The following is a 21,516-nucleotide window of genomic DNA, read 5'->3' as shown; positions in this document are numbered from 1 at the left end:
AAATAATATTTAATAAACAACTGATTGATGCCCATTATGAGACTAAGTCCACTCCCTCCCCTTAGTGTAGATAACATCATTTGTTAAAAAAAAAAAAAAAAAAAAAAACCATTTGATAACTAATTGAATCACATTATTATGCACATGCGAGAGATTTTTTTTATAACTAGCACTATGCATCTCTTAAGTGTTTAAAAATACATAAATAGTATTTAATAATAAACCGCGTGCAAAAGACATTTTTGAATCATATCACGTTACGCGACTTATAAAATGTTTTGAACACAATATTCATGATTTTTCTTTTTTTTTTTTTATTATATTGTTCTTTCCCTTTCACTTGGGCACCATCAACTATCACTCGTCCTTTCATTTTTTTTATTATTTTCTCTCTTCTCACTTATATTTATGTTATATTTTATTATAATCAAATTACCAAATTACCCCTGCATTATTTGATATATTATATTGGACTGGTTTTGGGTTTTTTTTTTGTTGAGGGGCAATTTTGTCCTAATATTTTTGTTGAAGCCATGACACCAAATTCCCACTATTCACTGCCCTTCTCACAATTCAATAATATTTTCTTGTTTGTGTACAATATAATATAAGAAATGTTAAGGATGGTCTCGTAAAAGTGTGACTTTGTATGAACTTTCTAAGCCCTCATTTTTTGCACAATGTTCTATAATATTCACACAAAAAATAACTTAAATTGGGAGGTGATAGAGATTTATATAAAATTTCATTTTAAAAAAATCTCCTTAACATTTTTCATATAATATTGCGCCCTTAATTTTTTCGAATCATTTTGGCCCATTGTTTATTAAATTGAAGGTATATTTGTCATCTTGATCTTTATTTAACATAATTTTGCACATAATGACCAAAATGATTGATATTGGACAATCTCAATCATCACTTCTATTGATTTCAAATCTTAGGGACCTAAAGTGATGTGTTATGCAAATCTCATAGATTATTTTGACTAAAAAGCCTATCTTTTAATGGGATTGTGTGGCTATTAGTTAACTAAATCTTTATTCTTTTTTTTTTCTTTTCAAGGACTCTATGTTTGCCACGTCATTATTTAATGGTTAACTTAACAGATTTTTTAACGAACATATGAAATTGAAATAAATGATACGTAGATATATGAGATTGAAATGTTTTAAATATGTTGTATGAGGTTGCAATCTCATTAAAACTTAAAGATACAAAATATAATTTATTCTTTTCTTTGTATAATAATAAAAATTAAAGAAATACAAATAAACTCACAAAAAGTCAATCACCGCATCATCTCGACAGCCAGCCCTCGCCCGCTCGTCGACCGTTTCGCACCACATTACTATGAAGGAGGACAAGTTATCTTTACCGCATATCAATAACGGAAAAAAAGTAGGGAAAAAGAAGGGATTCAGAGAATTCTGTGATCATGATTGTTTATTGTATATTGTGCGGTCAGTTTTCATTGAATACTATTTATATTTAATTTAAATTTTAAAACTTAAAATAATTTATAATCGCACGATTTACGATGAACAGTTATGATCACAGAATTTTCCTGATCCTCAAAAACAAGATCCGATGAGGATCTTTTTCCAAAATGTAGTGACCAATATGTCCTGACGAATATTCTTTTGGGAGCAGTACGGGCTAATGAAGCAAGGATATGATATTAAAATTGGGATCCAAAGGAGACTGGGGCATTTACTACTTTGCAGCCCAAATAACGAATATGAGGACTTTGTAAGAAGACCAAGAACCAAACAGTGGTAACCGGTTGAAAATACGTCACGATGGCATGATTAATTTTTTGAGAGCACAACGTATAGGACCAAGTCAAATACCATATAAAACACACAGCAGGGAATAAATTACCTGGCCTTGAATGCCGATTTGCATTACTACAATTGATTCCAATATCATGAGAGCAAGGACTGGAGGAGGGGGAGGATCAAAGGAGTGACGCACTGAGGAATGACGACTCGATCGAAAGAAAAAAGACAAAACCTAATTGAGAAATAATTAAGTGCAGTCGCATTAGGTGAAACCAATTTGGCTTTGACCACTTATCTAATGACGCTTGTATACCACTAATAAATTTTAATTAATTATTTATAATTGCCGTTCGCTTCAATTTGCCAATTCTTTCAAGATGAAAACTAGAACCGAAACTGGTATGAACGGTTTGGTCTAGTTCTTGAACTTAAGTTAATTTTTTTTTTTTTTGTCAACATAGTATTTTACAGGTCCATTTTGGCGCGGTTCGATTCGGTTTCGCGGTTCTATGGTTTCTATGCCCACCCCTATTTTTTATAGTAGAATCCTTCCATACTTGCATTCTTCACTCAGGGTAATGAACATATTTCACCTTTTTTGAATAATGTATTTTCATCATATAAACTTAAATCGTTAATTTTATAAACTTCATTTAAAGCATTGAACTTGTGCTAGATGCATCCGTCCTCCCGAGCCTTCCTCCATTTTCGAGTGCAAAAGCCAATGCCATGGAGAAATCTCCCTTTAGTTCTGAGCTCTTACCTCCTATCCCGTAAGCAACAATCTGACTCGAACCCTCTTGGATAATCGGTGTTCAGCTACTTCCTCTCTGGAGCCAATCCGCAGTAGTTGGCTTACTGTTCCATTGGTTCTTGCATCCGCTCTTCCTCTATAAGTCTGCTTGGAATAAGCGTATGGATCTGGATGAACACATGGAAAAAGCATAAGCATTAGGACTCTCTTTCTTGAGCTTCTGCGTGGCTGGGGAAACCCAAGGAAGCCAACGACACTAAGAATAATTTGTAGGGGAGTTGCACATAGATATAGATAATTGGTTGAGAATTGACGGAGCTCTGCGTCGACGGCTGAAACAAAAGGAGTTTTCGTAGAGCTGTGGGCGGCCTAAGAGAGAGAGAGAGAGGTGGTCAACGACTACCTAATATTGGAATGGATGGTGAAGGGTATAGAGGGAGAGGGATTTGTGCAAGCGCAGAGGTGAAACATGAATTGGGTGGGATTGGGCCGATGAATTTGACGGTGCAGTGTTGCCGGAGAAGATGAACTTGCAGGTGTGGGGCAATGTGGTGTGGTGTCACCGGAGAAGAAACAGAGAGAGAGGGTCGGAGTCGTCGAGCAGAGGGATTGAGAGTTTGGGAGGTTCGGGAGAGTTTTATTTTTTTTTATTAACGGTTGAGATCTAACTTCAAGCAAATCTAACGGCCACATATATTTCAAATACATATATATATATATATATATATTATATAATTATATTTGGTTTAGTTTTGTATCATCGAACATACCGCGTTTTAGTCCCAATTTTTATACCGAGGTTTTAAGAATTGTTCGGTTTTGATTATTGAATAATTCGGGATTTTCAGGTTTGGTTTTTCTCAAGTTGGGCTCAAATTTTTCGGATCGGATTCTCTTTTTTGGGATTTCCTTCTTGTCTTACAAATAATGCTAGAAATACCATATTTTGATATCACATTAATGATATGCAAAGTGATGTAAGCAGTAAACATATCATTGCTATGCAAAATTTTGCACTTCTGAACAGTTTAGACCCAAGTTAATCTAATGAAAATCTGTCAGTTTTTTCAATCAATAATAAGAAAAACCTAATCAAAATTAGTTTTTTTTTATAATAATCGCAGATGGACTATTTTAATTTGTCCTGTTTGTGTATTGGCAAATGGGTGGGTTCTTTACAAACAAATTGAAAAACAAAAAATCCGGAGGCAAGAGACCCAAAAGATAGCCCAATTGAAAATGTAAATAGAGGCTTTTTTAGGGTACTTTTTTATTGCTAGATATGCCCATTCTCAAACACTCATTATTGCTAGGTTTTGTATCCACACACCTCATTTTACTTCTCATACACCTTTTGATAATTTTTGTTCGTTGATCTTCTTCAATTTATCTGATCCGACGGTCGAAAATTAAAAATGTGTGTGAGAAGTAAAATGGGATGTGTGGATATTACGCTCCTTGATTTATTGATATTTCGATTACAAAGATGGACACATAATACATAATTAATAACAACGAAACTCTCTTATTCATATCGCACACATAATATTCTATATTTTCTTCTTTTATCCATAAAGTTCAGAAGATAAGCGAGGTTTGATAAGAACATTGAGTGGAGCTGCCTTAACGTTGGTCATTCCAAAACTCTCTGTCATATCAATTGGTGCACTCGACGGGTTTGAGATTTCAAACGCATGCAGAAAACTAGCCAATGTAAATTGCACCACTTGAAGACCAAATGCCAAACCAGGGCATGATCTTCTACCACTTGAAAAAGGAATAAATTGAAAATGCTGACCCTTCAGATCAACATCCTTGTGTGTGGTAAGAAATCTCTCTGGCTTGAACTCGAATGGCTCAGGCCAATATTTCGGGTCAGTTTGGATCTTCCAGAAGTTTGGGATGAACCGGGTGCCCTTTGGAATATGGTAGCCAGCAATGGTGCAATCTTCAGTGAATATACGCGGCCCTGCTAATGGTCCTCCTGGATACAAACGTAATGTCTCCTTTACAATAGCTTGGATGTAGACCAAGCTGCTTATATCTTCCTCACTCACAACTCTTTGTTTGCCTATTTTGGTGTCCAGTTCGTTTAGAGCTTTCTTCATAACGTGAGGGTTGTTCAGCAATAACGATATTGCCCACGTCACTGCCACCATGGTGGTATCACCACCTCCTGCAATAATAGCCTGCCCAAGGAATATTTGCTTGATTAACATTTATACATTCTTTAAGCGACGAAAATGTTAAAGAGATTATATTTTTAATCACATCTTGTAAATTAAAGAATGTAACGGTTGATAGTCGTTAAATTTCATTCTTAAAGATTTAATGAAAGAATCTAACCATCAACCACTACATCATATGATCTACATATACAGTCTAACAAGATAATCTCTCTACCATCATCCATTGATGAGCAGACAAATATACCGCATGAGTCATATATAAAATTGGAAATCATATGTTTTCAAAAAAAAAAAAAAAAACTTCTTGTCTAATGTTTTCATTTTCTTTTTATAGACCATGCAATTAGCTTATAAGTATTGAAAAGTAAAAATAAAATCTTGATGTGTTTAGTGTCTACCTCCAGCCTTTTATGGTTAATTATTTGCCTGCAAAATTAATGAATTATATATACGTACCACGCTTGTGGCTTTGGTGATCGTATCAGCATCAAAACCGCCAAGGTCTGCACCATCAAGCGCAGAAAGCAACGCATCCATCAAGTCCTGTTTTCCTTTTGCATCACCTTTTGCTCTCCTCTGCTTATGCTCTTCAACCCACTCTGCAATAATGGCGTCCATTTCCGCTGCACTTTTCTTCATTGCCTTCTCATGTCCACCCCAATCCAACCACCGCAGATAAGGAACCGCATCACCCAACAAAAACATGCCCAGATAATCAAATAACTCCCTCAATGCAGTCTGAACCCTACGCGCTTCTTTCTTCTCATCCCCAGCGGCAGCCACCGAATACCGCTTTCCGGCCACCGTTGTAAGAATAACGTTCAGCATCATGTCCGCAAACCATTGCTTTAGCTCTACAACCACTCCATCTTTCGAGCCCTCCTTTTTCTTTGTACTCCAAAGTTCGTGCAATTCTTTTAAGAAAGTAGCCACTTCCGACACTCGAACGTGCTTGAGCAGCTCAACCTTCCGGACTGAGAGCAACTCCAAGGTAACGATCTTGCGAATTTCTCGCCAATAGGGTCCAGGTGGTCCGAACGCAAACATGGCATAGTCGTAGCTAACGTGATCTACAACCACCATCTTTGGGCGAGAGAGTATGCTCAAGTCGTTGGTTGTGTAGCATTCTTTTGCGATCTCACTGCTGCTTATCACCAACGACGGTTGGACGCCAAGGCGGATAGTGAAAATGGGTCCGTACTTGTCCGCCATGGCTCCCAAAGTTATGTGAGGAGGTGTGGAGCCTCCGAGCAAATGAAGGTGACCAAATATAGGCCAGCCACCCTTGGCTTCTGGTGGTGATAACTTGCCCTTGTGATTGGCAGCTCTCCATCTTCGAGATAAGTAATAGAACACGATGATTACTGTGAACAGGCCAGCAGTGATAGAGTTTGCATAAGGGAGAGAATCCATTTTTGCAACTATCATTAGAAAGCTAGAGGCAAAATGGTTTTTACTGAACTGGGTGAAGGCTTAAGTTGATTTATCGCCTTGTCATACACACACGTATATATAGGAGAAAGGGCTTGATTATTACGTATGGTTGTATTGAAATACATAACTCTTTATCTCCTAGTTGAGGGGAGAAATGAAAAACTTATGACTAACTAAAAGGTAAAAGATAGATTGTAATTTTTTTTAACAAATGCTATTATCTACATTAAAAGGGGTGGAGAGTGCACTAAGTTTTACAATGAGTTAGTAATAATGGGGTTCAAATTTACCTTTAGCGAGAATCGAACCTAAGAACCCACATAGAATTAATTGTGTATATCAAATATGCAATAGGAATATTTTAAGAATTAGAAAAATGTAAAATCTGTAAAGTAAAGGTATAATTGATGAATTTGTTTATGTGGATCTTAATTATTAAGAGAAAAAATTATGTTGGGTTCTACGTAGAACATAGAGCTGGGCATTTAAATAAAAAAAAACCGACTAAACTGCTTGAATCCCACCCGAAGCTCAGTTTGGCAATCGATTCTCAAAATTTTTAGGGTACGGTTAACAAAACCGACCCGTATATATTTAATTTTATTTTTGAATCATAATTAATACGTGTAATAATATTAATGGTTAGTTATTTACGAGTTATCATGTTTCCACTATATGAAAACAAAATCTGGTTAGTTTAAGAGTCTCTTTGGAGAAGAACAAAGGGACCATTTAGAGAAGGCAGCAACTGCTGCTTTGGTGCTCTCCTTGGGCTACTTCATTTGCGTCTTTAAAGTAATTACTCATATTGGTGCTACGTTATGTAGCTTTTGGAGACTTTTCTCGCTTGTTAATGACGTGATTGATTACTTTTCAAAAATACCTTCTTCTATTTTTGGAAAAAAACAATATTTTCTACACTAAAGAAGAAAATTGAGTTTAGCCTCACAATGAGTTAGCAATAATGTGATTCAAAAATATTGTTATCTATATTCTATCTATCCATCGTTACAAAGTCAAAATATAAAAATAGTAACACATTCAAAATACTTGAAATTATGCCTTCCTTTTTAAAACTCCTTAATGACAATTTAATTAAGAATGACGCGATTGCTTACTTTTCTAAAAGTGCTGTTCAGAAGATATAAAAATGAGACATTCAAAGTAGTTAAAAATATAAGAGGATACCTCATAAGTTCAAGATAGGGATCCTTCTCATCAGGCTATCCGAATCATTTAAATTTAATTCAACTATTAAATTTGAACGGTCTGGATAAACTGATTATGAGGATTTTCATCCTGAGCTCAAAAGAGGATCCTCTTCCCTTAAAATTTAAAAATACCCTTTCCTTTTCATAACTCTTAAAAAAGACAATTTAATTGAGGATGACAAAATAGTAAAACTGCTCAATCCCCCGTTTTTCTGGACGTTTATCGAATTTTGATTATTTTGAAGATTTATTATTTTGTAACATGGTTGGTTTGGACCTTTTACGTATCTGTTCGTTGCAACATACAAGCAAGATGGGATTGTCTTCTGTGTGATGTGTGCATAATTTTAATATCATTGCCCCCACGAAAATAACCTTACAAAAAAAAAACAAACTCTACGTTGGAATTGGTCTAGCGCTCATTATTTTTATACATAGGGGACAATTCCAGTCAGGGATGATCTACTGAAAAAATATCATTGACCCCACGCTAAGGGATGACCTACTGATTGAAAACTTATTTCATACTTATATATCATACACGGTTTGTTTTGGATTAGATTCTTAACGCGTGTGTATCACACGATAATGGTCAATGAAAGGTTGAAATGTCTTTGTGAGTCTTTTTTATCCCCAAAAGGTAGATTGTTGTAGCGAAACTACCAAGTAATTTTTTATCACACATTGATGACATACTAAGCATTTTAGTCCCCTTTGTGGTGATTAAGTTTGTGTCTAAACTCGCTTAGATTTGAGCTCTCTGTCACTTATTTTTTTGTCCTTTTTTCATTCCATTTTTTCTCCCAAAATCTTCCCTCTATGGTTGTTTGGATAGTGTGGGGGTGTGGCAAGTGATGGAGCCGAATTTTTATGGTGTGGGTTGTCTAGGTATATAGTGCGGCTTTTGTCCATGTTAAATTTGCCTTTTTGAGCTTGTGTCTTTCTTTTATGACTCATGGTGGCGTTGATGGGGTTTACCGTGATGCAACTGATAGTTTCGTTGGTAGTTTTGTGTGCAGAGTTCTTATTATAACGGTCACTATTTGTTTCTTTTGAAGTTGGTGTTGCATGTATATGTAAACAGTGCTCTTAACTGGTTTTGCTGGTAATTTTGTGTGTAGAGTTTCTCATGAGACGGATTTAAAGTGATTGAATTTTTAGTTGCCTAAGATTAAAGTACTTTTGACTTTGGAGTGCTAGATGTGTTTTCACGCTAGTCACACTCGAAGATCCGTCGATATAGTAGCTATTAGATTAGTCAAGTTGACCTTATTTTTTGTTTTAGAACTGTTTGTTTAAGGATCACTCAAATTTGATTTAGGACACTCTATTTGAAGTTTGTACTTTAAAAAAAAAAATGCTAATCAAACCATTATCGTTTTGCCTCAAAAAATTCCTTTTCTCCATAATCTTGGTACCACATTAGGCATTGAGGCAATAACATACTTTTGATCCCGAGCAAAATGTATACCAAAGCAGAGTTGGTGGTTCGAACGAGGGAGCCCCTTATCATTTCTCCTCAACGAAATAGTGTGGTAGGGAAAAAAACATGCAGAGGATCAGAATTCATAAATAATGAGTCTTGTGGGTTACACTCAGACACACCATCATTAGCTAGATACACTTGCAACTTAATCTAACACCGTGCAACTTAATCTGACACCTTTGTTTCAACTTTCACGTTGTTGGATCACCCTGAAAGAACCCTCAAATAATTGAGTACAAATTCTCTCTATATTTAAAAAAATTAAGTCTAAGGATTAAATGATTCAAGCCGTTGAAATTTGATTCAACGGCTACAAATAAGGATCATTCTAAAAGTTATAATAATTGTAGTCGTTAGATCAAATTTCAAATGTCCGGATCATTTGATCCTTATGCTCAGTTTTTTTAAATCCAAAAAGGATGTGTACTCCAAATAATTAACATATGAACCCGCATATGGTGCGTTATTTGATATTATAATTTGCTATTTTTAATATTATAAACTCATTAGTCAAATATTGAATTAAGTAGCATCAAGCTGATTCGTGAAAAGTGTGATATTTCTTCGACAACTTTCTACATGGCTTTAGACTTATTATTTAAACTTATCCCATAATATTTTCTTGTCTATATACAATTTTCTAAAGAACGACCAAATGGTTAAATCGCGCAGTCCCACATTTTTCTTGACGAATTTTGATTATTTATGACATGGTTGGTTTGGACCCTTTACTTTTCTGTTCGATGCAACTTGCAAGTAAGATAGGATTGTCTTCTGTGTGATCTGTGCATTATTTTAATATCATTGCCGCCACGAAAATAATCTTACAAAAAAAAACTCCACACTATAATTGGTCTAGCATTTGGAATTTTTATACATTGAATAACGGTCATCCTTAACCGCTACAGGATGATCCACTGATTGAAAACGAATTTCAGAACCATATTTTATTTGAGTATATTTTGAGTTAGATTTCTGACGCATGTAAATTACACAATACTGGTTAAGGAGAGGCTAAAGTGCATTTGTAAGTCTTTTTTGTCACCAAAAATGTAAACTATTGTGCCTAAGCCGCTAAGTGATTTTTTTTTTTTTTCAACCAATCATTCTCTCAAAATCTCCCATCTGTGGTTGTTTTGGGTAGTGTGGGTTGGCAAGAGATCATTTCCAAATCCCTTCCACCAAATCCACCCAATCACCTAATCCGGGCTTTGAAATTTGATTCAACGGCTAAAATTATTATAACTTTTAAAGAGAAACCTATTTGTAGCCGTTTAATCAAATTTTGATTGGGTGGATTTGGTTGAAGGGATCCGGAGATGATCCATTTCTGTGTGGGTTTGGGGAGAGTATGTTAATTTTAATGTGGTTTTTTATGTGCGGCTTTCGTCCTTTAATTTTCTTTTGAGCTGATTTTTATTATGTCTTATATGATGGTACGTTTCGTAATGCAATTGATGACTTCGTTGGTAGTTTTGAGTGTAGAGTCATTCTTGTAATCGTCACTAGTTTTTTATTTTGTAGTTCCTTTTTTAAGTTGGCATTGCTTGTATGTAAATAGTGTTCCTTTACTAGTTTTGCTAGCAATTTTGTACACATAGTCTCTCATGAGGCGAGTTATGATGTGATTGAATTTGTAGTTGCCGAGATTGAAGTACTTTTGGCTTTGGAGTGTTGGATGTGTTATCATGCTAGTGACATCCAAAGATCCGCCAATATGGGGGCTATTAGATTGGCCAAGTTGGCCTTGTTTTTTGTTTTGAAATCCATTTTGTTTGGGAATCATTAGGATTTATCCAAGATACTCTATTTGAAGTTTATACTAATGCTAATAAAACTGTTATTATTTTGCCTGAAAAAAGATCATTTTCTCTGTAGTCTTGGTACCACATGGGGCATTGTTAGTCCCACTCACATACACCATCATTAGCTAGATACTCCAACGTAATCAACATTTTTGTTTCAATTTCCATTGGGTCACCCTGAAAGGAATCCAAATCTTCTTTGTGAGGACCCCGGAGATTCGTGAATCATTTTAAATATTTTTATTTAAAATTAAACAAAAATAGTACCTGACAAAAACTAACTGCACGATGTACGATGAACGGATCAAAGCAGCTGAATCCACATTAATGAAAGCGGTTTTTCAACTTCCGTCTACATTTTATTGAATTTATATTAAGATTAGAAAAAATAATATTTAATAAACAACTGATTGGTAGCCCATTGTGAGGCTAAGCCCCACTCTCTCCCCCTTAGTCTAAATAACATCGTTTGTTAAAAAATAAAAAATAAAAAAAAAAAAAAAAACCATTTGATAATTAATCGAATCACATTATTATGCGCGTGCGAGAGGATTTTTTTTTTATATATAATTGGCACTACACACCTCTTAAGTGTTTAAAAATAGAGAAATAGTATTTAATAAATAACTGTGTGCAAAAGACATTTTTGAATCACAGTGCATTACGCACGACTTATAAGATGTTTGAACACAATATTCATGATTTTTCTTACTTTTTATTATATTTTTCTTTCCCCTTCACATGAGCACCATCAACTTTCACTCATCCTTTCATTTTTTTTTTTTTATTCTTTTCTCTCTTCCCACTTATATTTATATTATATTTTATGGTAATCAAATTACCAAATTACCCCTGCATTATTTGATATATTATATTGGACTGGTTTTGGATTTTTTTTTGTTGAGGGGCAATTTTGTCCTAATATTTTTGTTGAAGCCATGACACCAAATTCCCACTGTTCCTTGCCCTTCTCGCAATTCAATAATATTTTCTCGTTTGTGTACAATATAATATAAGGATATTCTCGTAAAAGTGTGACTTTGTGTGAACTTTCTAACCCCTCATTTTTTGCACAATGTTTTATAATATTCGAACAAAAAAATAACGTTAAATTGTGAGGTGATAGAGATTTATATAAAATTTCATTTTAAAAGAATCTCCTTAACATTTTTCATATAATATTGCGCCCTTAATTTTGTCAAATCATTTTAGCCCATTGTTTATTAAATTGAAGATATATTTGTCATTTTGATCCTTATTTAACATAATTTTGCACAGAATGATTGATAATGGACAATCTCAAGGACCACTTATATTGATTTCAAATCTTAGGGACCAAAGTGATGTGTTATGCAAATCTCATGGACTATTTTGACTAAAAAACCTATCTTATAATGGGATCGTGCGACTATTAGTTAACTAAAGCTTTATTCTTTTTTTTTTTTTTTCTTTTCAAGGATTATATGTTTGCTACATTATCATTTAACAGTTAACTTAACAGATTTTTTAACGAACGTATAAAATGAAAATAAATGATAAGTAGATATATAAGATTGAAATGTTTTAAAGATGTTGTATGAGGTTGCAATCCCACTAAAACTTAAAGGTGCAAAATATAATTTACTCTTTCTTTATATAATAATAAAAATTAAAGAAATACAAATAAACTCACAAAAAGTCAATCGCCCCATCATCTCGACAACCACCCGTCGCCCGCTCGTCGACCGTTTTGCACCACATTACTACGAAGGAGGACGAGTTATCTTTACTGCATGTCAATAACGAAATAAAAAAAAAGAGAGAAAAAGATCCTCAGCGGATTCTTTTTTTGGGGATTCGGAAAATTTTGTGATCATGATTGTTCATTGTATATCGTGCGATTAATTTTTGTTAAGTATTATTTATATTTCATTTTAAATTTTAAATTTAAAATGATTTATGACCGTACAATGTACGATAAACAGTCATGATCACAGGATCCCCAAATCCTAGAAAAATGATCCGAGGAGGATCCTTTTCCAAAATGTAGTGACCAATATGTCCTTACTCAAGGTCAAGACTTTTAAACACCATTTTTATTTCGCCTAAAAATCATTAAAGATATCAACTGATTCAATAATTGAATTGTTGCAATTCTTGTATTATTAGCCTAGAGTTTATCCTTTTAACGACAAATATTCTTTTGGGAGCAGTATGGGCTAATGAAGCATGGAGATGATATTAAAATTGGGATCCAAAGGAGACTCGGGCATTTATTATTGCAAGCCCAAATAACGAATATGAGACCGACTTTGTGAGAAAACCAAGAACCAAAAATGAGAAAATTAGAATTAGATGCCTTATTTTAGACTTTTATAGGCTAAACATTTATGCTTTTTGAGTTTTTGATTAAGCTTTCGAAACATTTGATTAAGATACTTAGACTTTGACTACTTCAGAGTAATTGAAATTAATTTACATTTAAATATCTGCTATATATTTTAAATAATTTCAACTATATTTAAGTCCAAAAATTTAAACTTTTCAAATCTAAATGTAAACCAACGCCAAATGGAAACGTACCAATATTAAATGAAAACGTACCAACGTCAAACGAAAACGTACCAACCCCGAATTAAAACATATCCAATTATAAACTATATTAAAATGAATATTTATCTTTTTGGAATGTTTAAAAATATGTTTGGTTCATACACAATGCTCTAGACAGTCTTGTTTTTTGGTAGATAAGTCTCTAGAACAACTTTTAGTTAATCGGAGATAAATCCTTATTATTATAGATAATGCTAAATAATAACGATAAATCATATAATTTTGAATTAACAAAAAAAGCTATTATCCGTTAATTAAAGTAATTTAAACTTTTACATTGTTAATGACTCTTTCTATAAAAAAAATAATTAATCAAAGTAATTCCTCATTATTAGGACAAAAAGTAAAAAAACTTATGTTTTGAAAACGAACGTACCAAAAATTCAAATGTACCAAAATTCAAATGTACTAAAATTCCAAAGGAACCAAGAAGCCAAATGGACCAAAAATTCAAATGCATCAAGTAACTAAATGTACCATTATAATTAGACGTACGTAACAACGAGTTTTGTTACATTCTATTTAATTTACTAAAATAAATATTTTAATAAAAAAATAAAAAAAATTAAATTATCATAATAAGAGATGCATAAAAATAGGAGAAAAAAAGGGAATGCTAACGTGAATAGACTTCTAATGAAATAAAATTAAAGTATCAAAATTGTAGAGAAAATGTTTAATCAAATTTGCAAAAGGAATAGATGTTTAGCCGATGACATTTAAAAACGAGGCGTCTATATCAAAACGTCCCAACCAAAAAATGGTAACTTAGTTGAAAATACGTCATGATGGCATGATTAAATTTTTAGAGCACAACGTACAAGACCATGTCAAATACCATATAAAAAACACAGAAGGGAATAAATTACCTGGCCTTGAATGCCCATTTGCATTACTACAATTGATTCCAATATCATGAGAGGAAGGCCTGGAGGAGGAGGAGGATCAAAGAGAGTGAGGCACTGAGGAATGACGATTCGATTGAAAGAAAAAACACAAAACCTAATTGAGAAATGATTAAGTGCAGTCGCACTAGGTTAAACCAATTTGGTTTTGACCACTTATCTAACGACGCTTGTATACCACTAATAAATTTTAATTAATTATTTAAAATCGCCATTCACTTCAGTTTGCCCGATTCTTTCAAGATGAAAACCAAAACTGAAACTAGTATGAACGGTTTGGTCCGGTTCTTGAACCTAAGTTGACTTTTTTTGTCAATATGGTATTTTATGGTCCCTTTTGGTGCGGTTCTATGGTTTCTATGCCCACCCCTATTTTTTATAGTAGAATCCTTCCATACTTACGTTCTTCAGTCAAGGTAATGAACATATTTCACCTTTTTCAAATATGTATCTTCATTATATAAACTTAAATCGTTAATTTTATAAACTTCATTTAAAGCATTGAACTTGTGCTAGATGCATCCGTCCTCCCGAGCTTTCCTCCATTTTCGAGTGCAAAAGCCAATGCCATGGAGAAATCTCCTATTAGTTCTGAGATCTTACCTCCTCTACCGTAAGCAACAATCTGACTCGAACCCTCTTGGATAATCGGTGTTCTGCTACTTCCTCTCTGGAGCCAATCCGCAGGAGTTGGCTTACTGTTCCATTGGTTCTTGCATCCCCTCTTCCTTTATAAGAAGCAATGCATCTGGATGAACACATGGAAATAGCATAAGCATATGGGCCTGTAGGGAGTAAATGCTAGCAAGTCTTGAGTCTGCTAGGACTCTCTTTCTTGAGCTTCTACATGGCTGGGGAAACCCAAGAAAACCAACGACACAAAATAATTTGTAAGGGAGTTGCACATAGATATAGATAATTGGTTGAGAATTGACAGAGCTGTGCGTCGACGGCTGAAACAAAAGGAGTTTTCGTGGAGTTGTGTGCGGACTAAGAGAGAGAGGTGGTCATCGACTACCTAATATTGGAATGGGTGGTGGAGGGTTGAGAGGGAGAGAGATTTGTGCAAGCGCAGAGGTGAAACATGAATTGGGTGGGATTGGGCGATGAATTTGACGGTGCAGTGTTGCTAGAGATGATGAGCTTGCAGGTGTGGGGCAGTGTGGTGCAAATTACCATGTGGTGGGGTGTGGTGTGATATGCGGTGTGGTGTCACCGTAGAAGAAACAGAGAGGGTTGGGGTCGTCGAGAGAGAGAGGTTTAATTTCTTTTATAAATGGTTGAGATATAACTTCAAGCGCGTGTGAAAGGTATTTTTTTTAATTACGGCGCACTACGCACGACTTACACATTTTAGATGTATTTATATGTGAGGATTGGTTTAATGTATAGAAACATAAAATAAAGGCAATTATCATCTCTAATAATACAGGCAGGAATTTAAAGCATTTTGTCCAGAATATGTAAAAAAAAAGAAGTAATAAATAACAGAGAAGATCCTTATAATTTAGTTGCAACTAAAAGCTAAATAAAAAGTATAAAAACAATCCAAAAACTTCAATTGACCTTGACACACTTGACAGCAAAACATATCATGAACTCATATCGTTTCATCCTGTTGAAAATTTAATGCGTTTAGTTAAAATCAAATATTAGCATTATTTGTGATTGAATTGCATTAAAAGTTGAAAAAGGGAATTAAACATTAAGAGAAAGAATGTAACCTTATGTTGAATTTGAGGGAAGCAAAATATCTTTGTACACAACATTTCTTGTGAAGACTCCTTCATGATCGTGTAATTCTCCTTTCTTTACCAAGACTTTTGTTGTATACGCTGAAACTCCTCTTGATAAAGCCACGTACAAATGTTTAATTTTTCTACCTATTTACTCTTTGGCAAGAAAATATATAACATGAAATGAAGAGTATTCACAATAAAGAAGTAAGGACTGTGTGTCGTATTTGAAGAACATATGAGTACCAAATAGAAAACAGAACAATAAAGACACAAATAATATGTATTTTACTCATTTGATTTTTATGGTGGGTGAATGAATTGACTTAAGGATCACAAAAAAGGGATTATTTCATTTATAGGTGACATAAAAATGCATGGACAAAACAGACAGTGTCATTTGGTGAGGCAAATTAGATAATCGTGTCAAAGTGTTGTGCTATAATCGTGTCATCGTGTCATAGTGTTCTACCTATTCTATCGCTAGCACTTGAACTTGGAAGCAAGCTACAGCTACCTTGAATCAATCAATGAATGAATGAAAAAAAAATCGCTTACGATTCGGGGACTCCGAATTACTCTACACACTCTACATTCACTCCACATCAACCTTGTGTATACCATATTCGTCTATTGATTTCAAATCCGAAGGCGACGATACTTCATTTTGCACTGTTAACCTTATCCTATCTTTCTCTGCAGCTTGGTTTTTAGAAATGGGGTCGAGACTGAAGTTTTACTTCAAGTCACTTACCCTTCATGCAGTCACCTTTTGCTATTATTTTTTTTGTACCATTTCTATGGTTTCCCGTCTGTGTTTCTGGTGTTTTGCCTTCGTACGCAAGTCTTTGGACATGACCTTCCTTTTAAATTCTACTTACCTTGAAAAAAAAAAAAAAAAAAAAAAAAACTCCACCTGAAGGTTCCATGACATAATCTAAAACACTCTTCTCCAACCGTTTGGAAAGCAAAAGCACGTACATGCTTAATATTGATCACGATGGTGTTGAAATCACTCAAGTACGAAAAATGTAAAGTCTTATCTCATGTGAAGATTAATTAGAGTTTTGTTCTAAAGTAGGCATAAAAAGGTGATGCCTTTGACGGCATTCAAAGTAAATATTAAACATGATGTGCGATTGTCTACCATCTAACAAATTAAGAATGAAATGAAGGAAATACCTTAGTAATGCAGTAATTCTGTTTGTATCTCTGTTTAAATGCTCCACTAATTCAATGCACCAAAGCCTATTTAACCAAAAAGCAATGAGCAGAATGTAGACAGGGAGTTGATATTAGTAATGCAAACCACTAAACGAAACGCATATATACCCACTACTGATTAATAGTCCATGTTTGTAATCCCTATTTAAGCTTGACAGGACCAAAACGAATGAGGTTGAGAATTGAGTATAAAAGATTAAGATTGAGAGTTGAAATGTTGTACCGAGCAAGACTCTTTCTTGACCTGACATTATGATGTTGTAACAATTATGCCAGTAGAATGCAAACAACAAGAGAATGAGATACCTACCACTGGAGATAACTTTTATTTGAAAACACCTCTTGGAAGTATTTAACCCGCTTTCACCCGAATGTATTTTTGGCATATAGAAAACAACAGAAAAGAACATTCCTAAAAATTTCACTGCCTGTGATAATAAAAAATGAAGCAGATAACAAATTTTATAACAAATGTTGGTCTGCAGAAGCACCACATAGCAGATACCTTTGAAGTCATCCGCAAGTATTTTCTTCCAAGGCTTCGATTTCCATCTCCTGCTCTTGTATAGAGTCTATAAACATAGTAAAACACACAGTTAAGTAAATTCCATAGCTTGAAGCATAATTTAGTAAAATTTCGTAGCCTTACGATAAAAATCACACATTTCCATCAAATCCCATATCCTGAAAACCTCAAAAAATAAAAAATAAAAAATAAAAAATAAAGATTATATCAACAAATTATGTGAATTGAAAAAGACCAAAGCATATTTAAGATTATACCAACAAATTATATCTACAAATTATGCAATTGGAGTTTCTGGGTAACTTTAAATTCCCCAAAAAGCAATCTAAAATACCAAAATCAGTGACAAACTACAAAGCCAACATAAAAAAAATCGAAAACTTACGGAAGAGATTCGACTTTGTAGCCTCAATCCTTTTCACGAATCTGCAAGGAAAAAAGAAAATGAAAAGAGTGAAAAATCAAAACTGGACTTGGGGATTTTCCGTGGCTCTGTAGATGCCCAATCTCTTTTAACACACACAATCTCACCCATTGAGTAAGGTAGTCACTATTCCCAAACTAACTAACAGAAGAAAAAACCCAGAAAAATACCCTAGTTTTTTAAATTGGAAAGTTGGGTACCTCCGGATGGCACTGAAGGCGACGGGAAGTAGGTGGAGGAGAGAGAATTGCTAATATCACTTCTTGTTTTGGGTAACAATATCACAAAAACATCAAATTTTGCATCCAAAATATAATCTCCAGGAAGAAAACTGATTCTTTTCCTCCGGGAAGAATGGGTGTGGTTCTTGAGATGAGTCAAAGAGTTCCAATACGCGTAATATCAAAGAATTCCTCCGGGTGTGGTTCTTGTGTGGGACGACGACGGTTTCTTTTGCTTCCATAACGCGGATTCTTCTCGCAAGATAGTGGGAAGAAAACTGCTTCTAATGTTTTGTTAATTTAATTTTTTTATGACAAAATTATCCCTGCTATTTTGTTTCTATTATTTTCAGTTAGTTTTGGATTTTTTTTGTTTGAGGGGCTTTATAGTCCAATTCTTTTTGGTAAAGCCCTAAGACACCAAACTATCATTCTGGCTTTCTAATATTAAAGATTAATGCTATATATTTTTTCGGTTTAGTTTTGTATTATTGAACATACCGCACTTTAGTCCCGATTTTTATACCGAATTTTTTAGAATTGTTCAGTTTCGATTACCGAATAATTTGGGATTTTCAGGTTTGATTTTTTTGAAGTTAGGCTCAAATTTTTCGGATCAGATTCGGTTTTTTTGGATTTCTTTCTTGCCCTACAAATAATGTTAGAAATATCTTGATATCACATTACTGATATGCAAAGTGATGTAAGCAGTAAACATATCATTGCTGTGCAAATTTTGCACTTCAGAACAGTTTAGACCCAGGTTAATGTAATGAAAATCTCAGTTTTCCAATCAATAATAAGAAAAACCTAATCAAAATTAACTTTTCGATAATAATCGCAAATGGACTATTTTATTTTGTCCTGTTTGTGTACTGGCGAATGGGGGCAACAGACCCAAAAGAGAGCCCAATTGAAAATGTAAATAGAGGCATTTTTGGGGTACTTTTTTATTGCTAAATATGCCCATTCTGAAACACTCATTATTGCTAGGTTTTTTATCTTATATTGGCAGTTGATTTATTGATTTTACGATTACAGATATAGAAATATAATTATATATAACTAATAACAACCAAAATCTTTTATTCATATCCCACACCTAATATTCTATATTTTCTTCTTTTATCCATAGAGTTCAGAAGATAAGCGAGGTTTGATGAGAACATTGAGTGGAGCTGCCTTAACGTTGGTCATTCCAAAACTCTCTGTCATATCAATTGGTGCACTCGACGGGTTTGAGATTTCAAATGCATGTAGAAAACTAGCCAATGTAAATTGCACCATTTGAAGACCAAATGCCAAACCAGGGCATGATCTTCTACCACTTGAAAAAGGAATAAACTGAAAATGCTGACCCTTCAGATCAACATCCTTGTGTGTGGTAAGAAATCTCTCTGGCTTGAACTCAAATGGCTCAGGCCAATTTTTCGGGTCAGTTTGGATCTTCCAGAAGTTTGGGATGAACCGGGTGCCCTTTCGGATATGGTAGCCAGCAATGGTGCAATCTTCACTGAATATACGCGGCCCTGATAATGGTCCTACTGGGTACAAACGTAACGTCTCCTTTACAATAGCTTGGATGTAGACCAAGTTGCTTATATCTTCCTCACTCACAACTCTTTGTTTGCCTATTTTGGTGTCCAGTTCGTTTAGAGCTTTTTTCATAACATGAGGGTTGTTCAGCAATAACGATAGTGCCCACGTCAATGTCACCATGGTGGTATCGCCACCTCCTGCAATAACATTCTGCCCAAGGAATATTTGCTTGATTAACATTTATACATTCTTTAGGCGACGAAAATGTTAAAGAGATTATCTTTTTAAATCACATCTTGTAAATCAAAGAATGTAACGGTTGATAGTTGAATTTCATTCTTAAAGATTTAAAGAAATAATCTAACCATTAATCGTCACATTATGTGGTCTACAGATACTGTCTAAGAAGGTAATCTCTCTACAATCACTCATCGGTGAGCAGACAAATATGTCGCATGAATCATATATAAAATTGGAAATCATATGTTTAAAAAAAAAAAAAATTTATTGTCTAATGTTTTCATTTTATTTTTATAGACCATGCAATTAGCTTATAAGTCTTGAAAAGTAAAAATAAAATCTTGATGTGTTTAGTGTCTAACTCCAGCCTTTTATGGTTAATTACTTGCCTGCAAAATTAATGAATTATATATACGTACCAAGCTTGTGGCTCGGGTGATCGTATCAGCATCAAAACTGCCAAGGTCTGCACCATCAAGCACAGAAAGCAACGCATCTATGAAGTCCTGTTCTCCTTTTGCATCACCTTTTGCTCTCCTCTGCTTATGCTCTTCAACCCACTCTGCAATAATGGCGTGCATTTCCGTTGCACCTTTCTTCATTGCCTTCTCATGTCCACCCCAATCCAACCACCGCAGATAAGGAACCGCATCACCCACTAAAAACATGCCCAGATAATCAAATAACTCCCTCAATGCAGTCTGAACCCTACGCGCTTCTTTCTTCTCATCCCCAGCGGCAGCCACCGAATACCGCTTTCCAGCCACCATTGTAAGAATAACGTTCAGCGTCATGTCCCCAAGCCATTGCTTTAGCTCTACAACCATTCTATCTTCCGAGCCCTCCTTTTTCTTTGTACTCCAAAGTTCGTGCAATTCTTTTAAGAAAGTAGCCACTTCCGACACTCGAATGTGCTTGAGCAGCTCAACCTTCCGGACTGAGAGCAACTCCAAGGTAACGATCTTGCGAATTTCTCGCCAATAGGGTCCAGGTGGTCCGAACCCAAACATTGCATAGTTGTAGCTAACGTGATCTACAACCACCATCTTTGGGCGAGAGAGCACGCTCAAGTCTTTGGTTGTGTAGCATTCTTTTGCGATCTCACTGCTGCTTATCACCAACGACGGATGGACGCCAAGGCGGATAGTGAAAATGGGTCCGTACTTGTCCGCCATGGCTCCCAAAGTTATGTGAGGAGGAGTGGAGCCTCCGAACAAATGAAGGTGACCAAATATAGGCCATCCACCCTTGGCTTCATGGTGGTGATAACTTGCCCTTGTGATTGGCAGCTCTCCGTCTTCGTGATAAGTAATAGAGCACGATGAATACTGTGAACAGGCCAGCAGTGATAGAGTTTGCATAAGGGAGAGGATCCATTATTGCAACTCAAACATTAGAAAGCTAGAGACTGATTTTTTGCCGAACCGGGTGAAGGCTTAAGTTTAT

General features: G+C 34.9%; 1 protein-coding gene and 1 pseudogene across 1 annotated transcript; both read right to left on the bottom strand.

Annotated features, from left to right (window-relative positions):
* Positions 1 to 3,979: 3,979 nt before the first annotated feature.
* On the bottom strand, positions 3,980 to 6,199 carry LOC103929479 (cytochrome P450 CYP82D47-like). The gene is made up of 2 exons (XM_009338692.3): positions 5,184 to 6,199; positions 3,980 to 4,727 (listed from the first exon to the last, which is right to left on the bottom strand). The coding sequence occupies exons 1-2, from the start codon at positions 6,153 to 6,155 to the stop codon at positions 4,104 to 4,106; spliced, it is 1,596 nt and encodes a 531-aa protein (XP_009336967.3). The 5' UTR covers positions 6,156 to 6,199; the 3' UTR covers positions 3,980 to 4,103.
* A 13,005-nt stretch (positions 6,200 to 19,204) lies between these two features.
* On the bottom strand, positions 19,205 to 21,516 carry LOC103929023 (annotated as a pseudogene).

This window comes from the organism of the source record quoted next, unplaced genomic scaffold, assembly GCF_019419815.1.
Source record: "Pyrus x bretschneideri cultivar Hongxiangsu unplaced genomic scaffold, Pyrus_bretschneideri_v1 Contig1, whole genome shotgun sequence".
Taxonomy (NCBI): domain Eukaryota; kingdom Viridiplantae; phylum Streptophyta; class Magnoliopsida; order Rosales; family Rosaceae; genus Pyrus; species Pyrus x bretschneideri.
Note: the sequence above shows the minus strand (reverse complement) of the source record. Positions and strands in the feature narration are given on the sequence as shown.

Excerpts from the sequence above, each read along its gene's own strand:
- LOC103929479 (XM_009338692.3), bottom strand. The coding sequence starts at position 6,155 with ATGATAGTTGCAAAAATGGATTCTCTCCCTTATGCAAACTCTATCACT. Across the intron at positions 4,728-5,183 it reads TCACCAAAGCCACAAGCGTG|GCTATTATTGCAGGAGGTGG; the intron begins GTACGTATATAT and ends TTCCTTGGGCAG.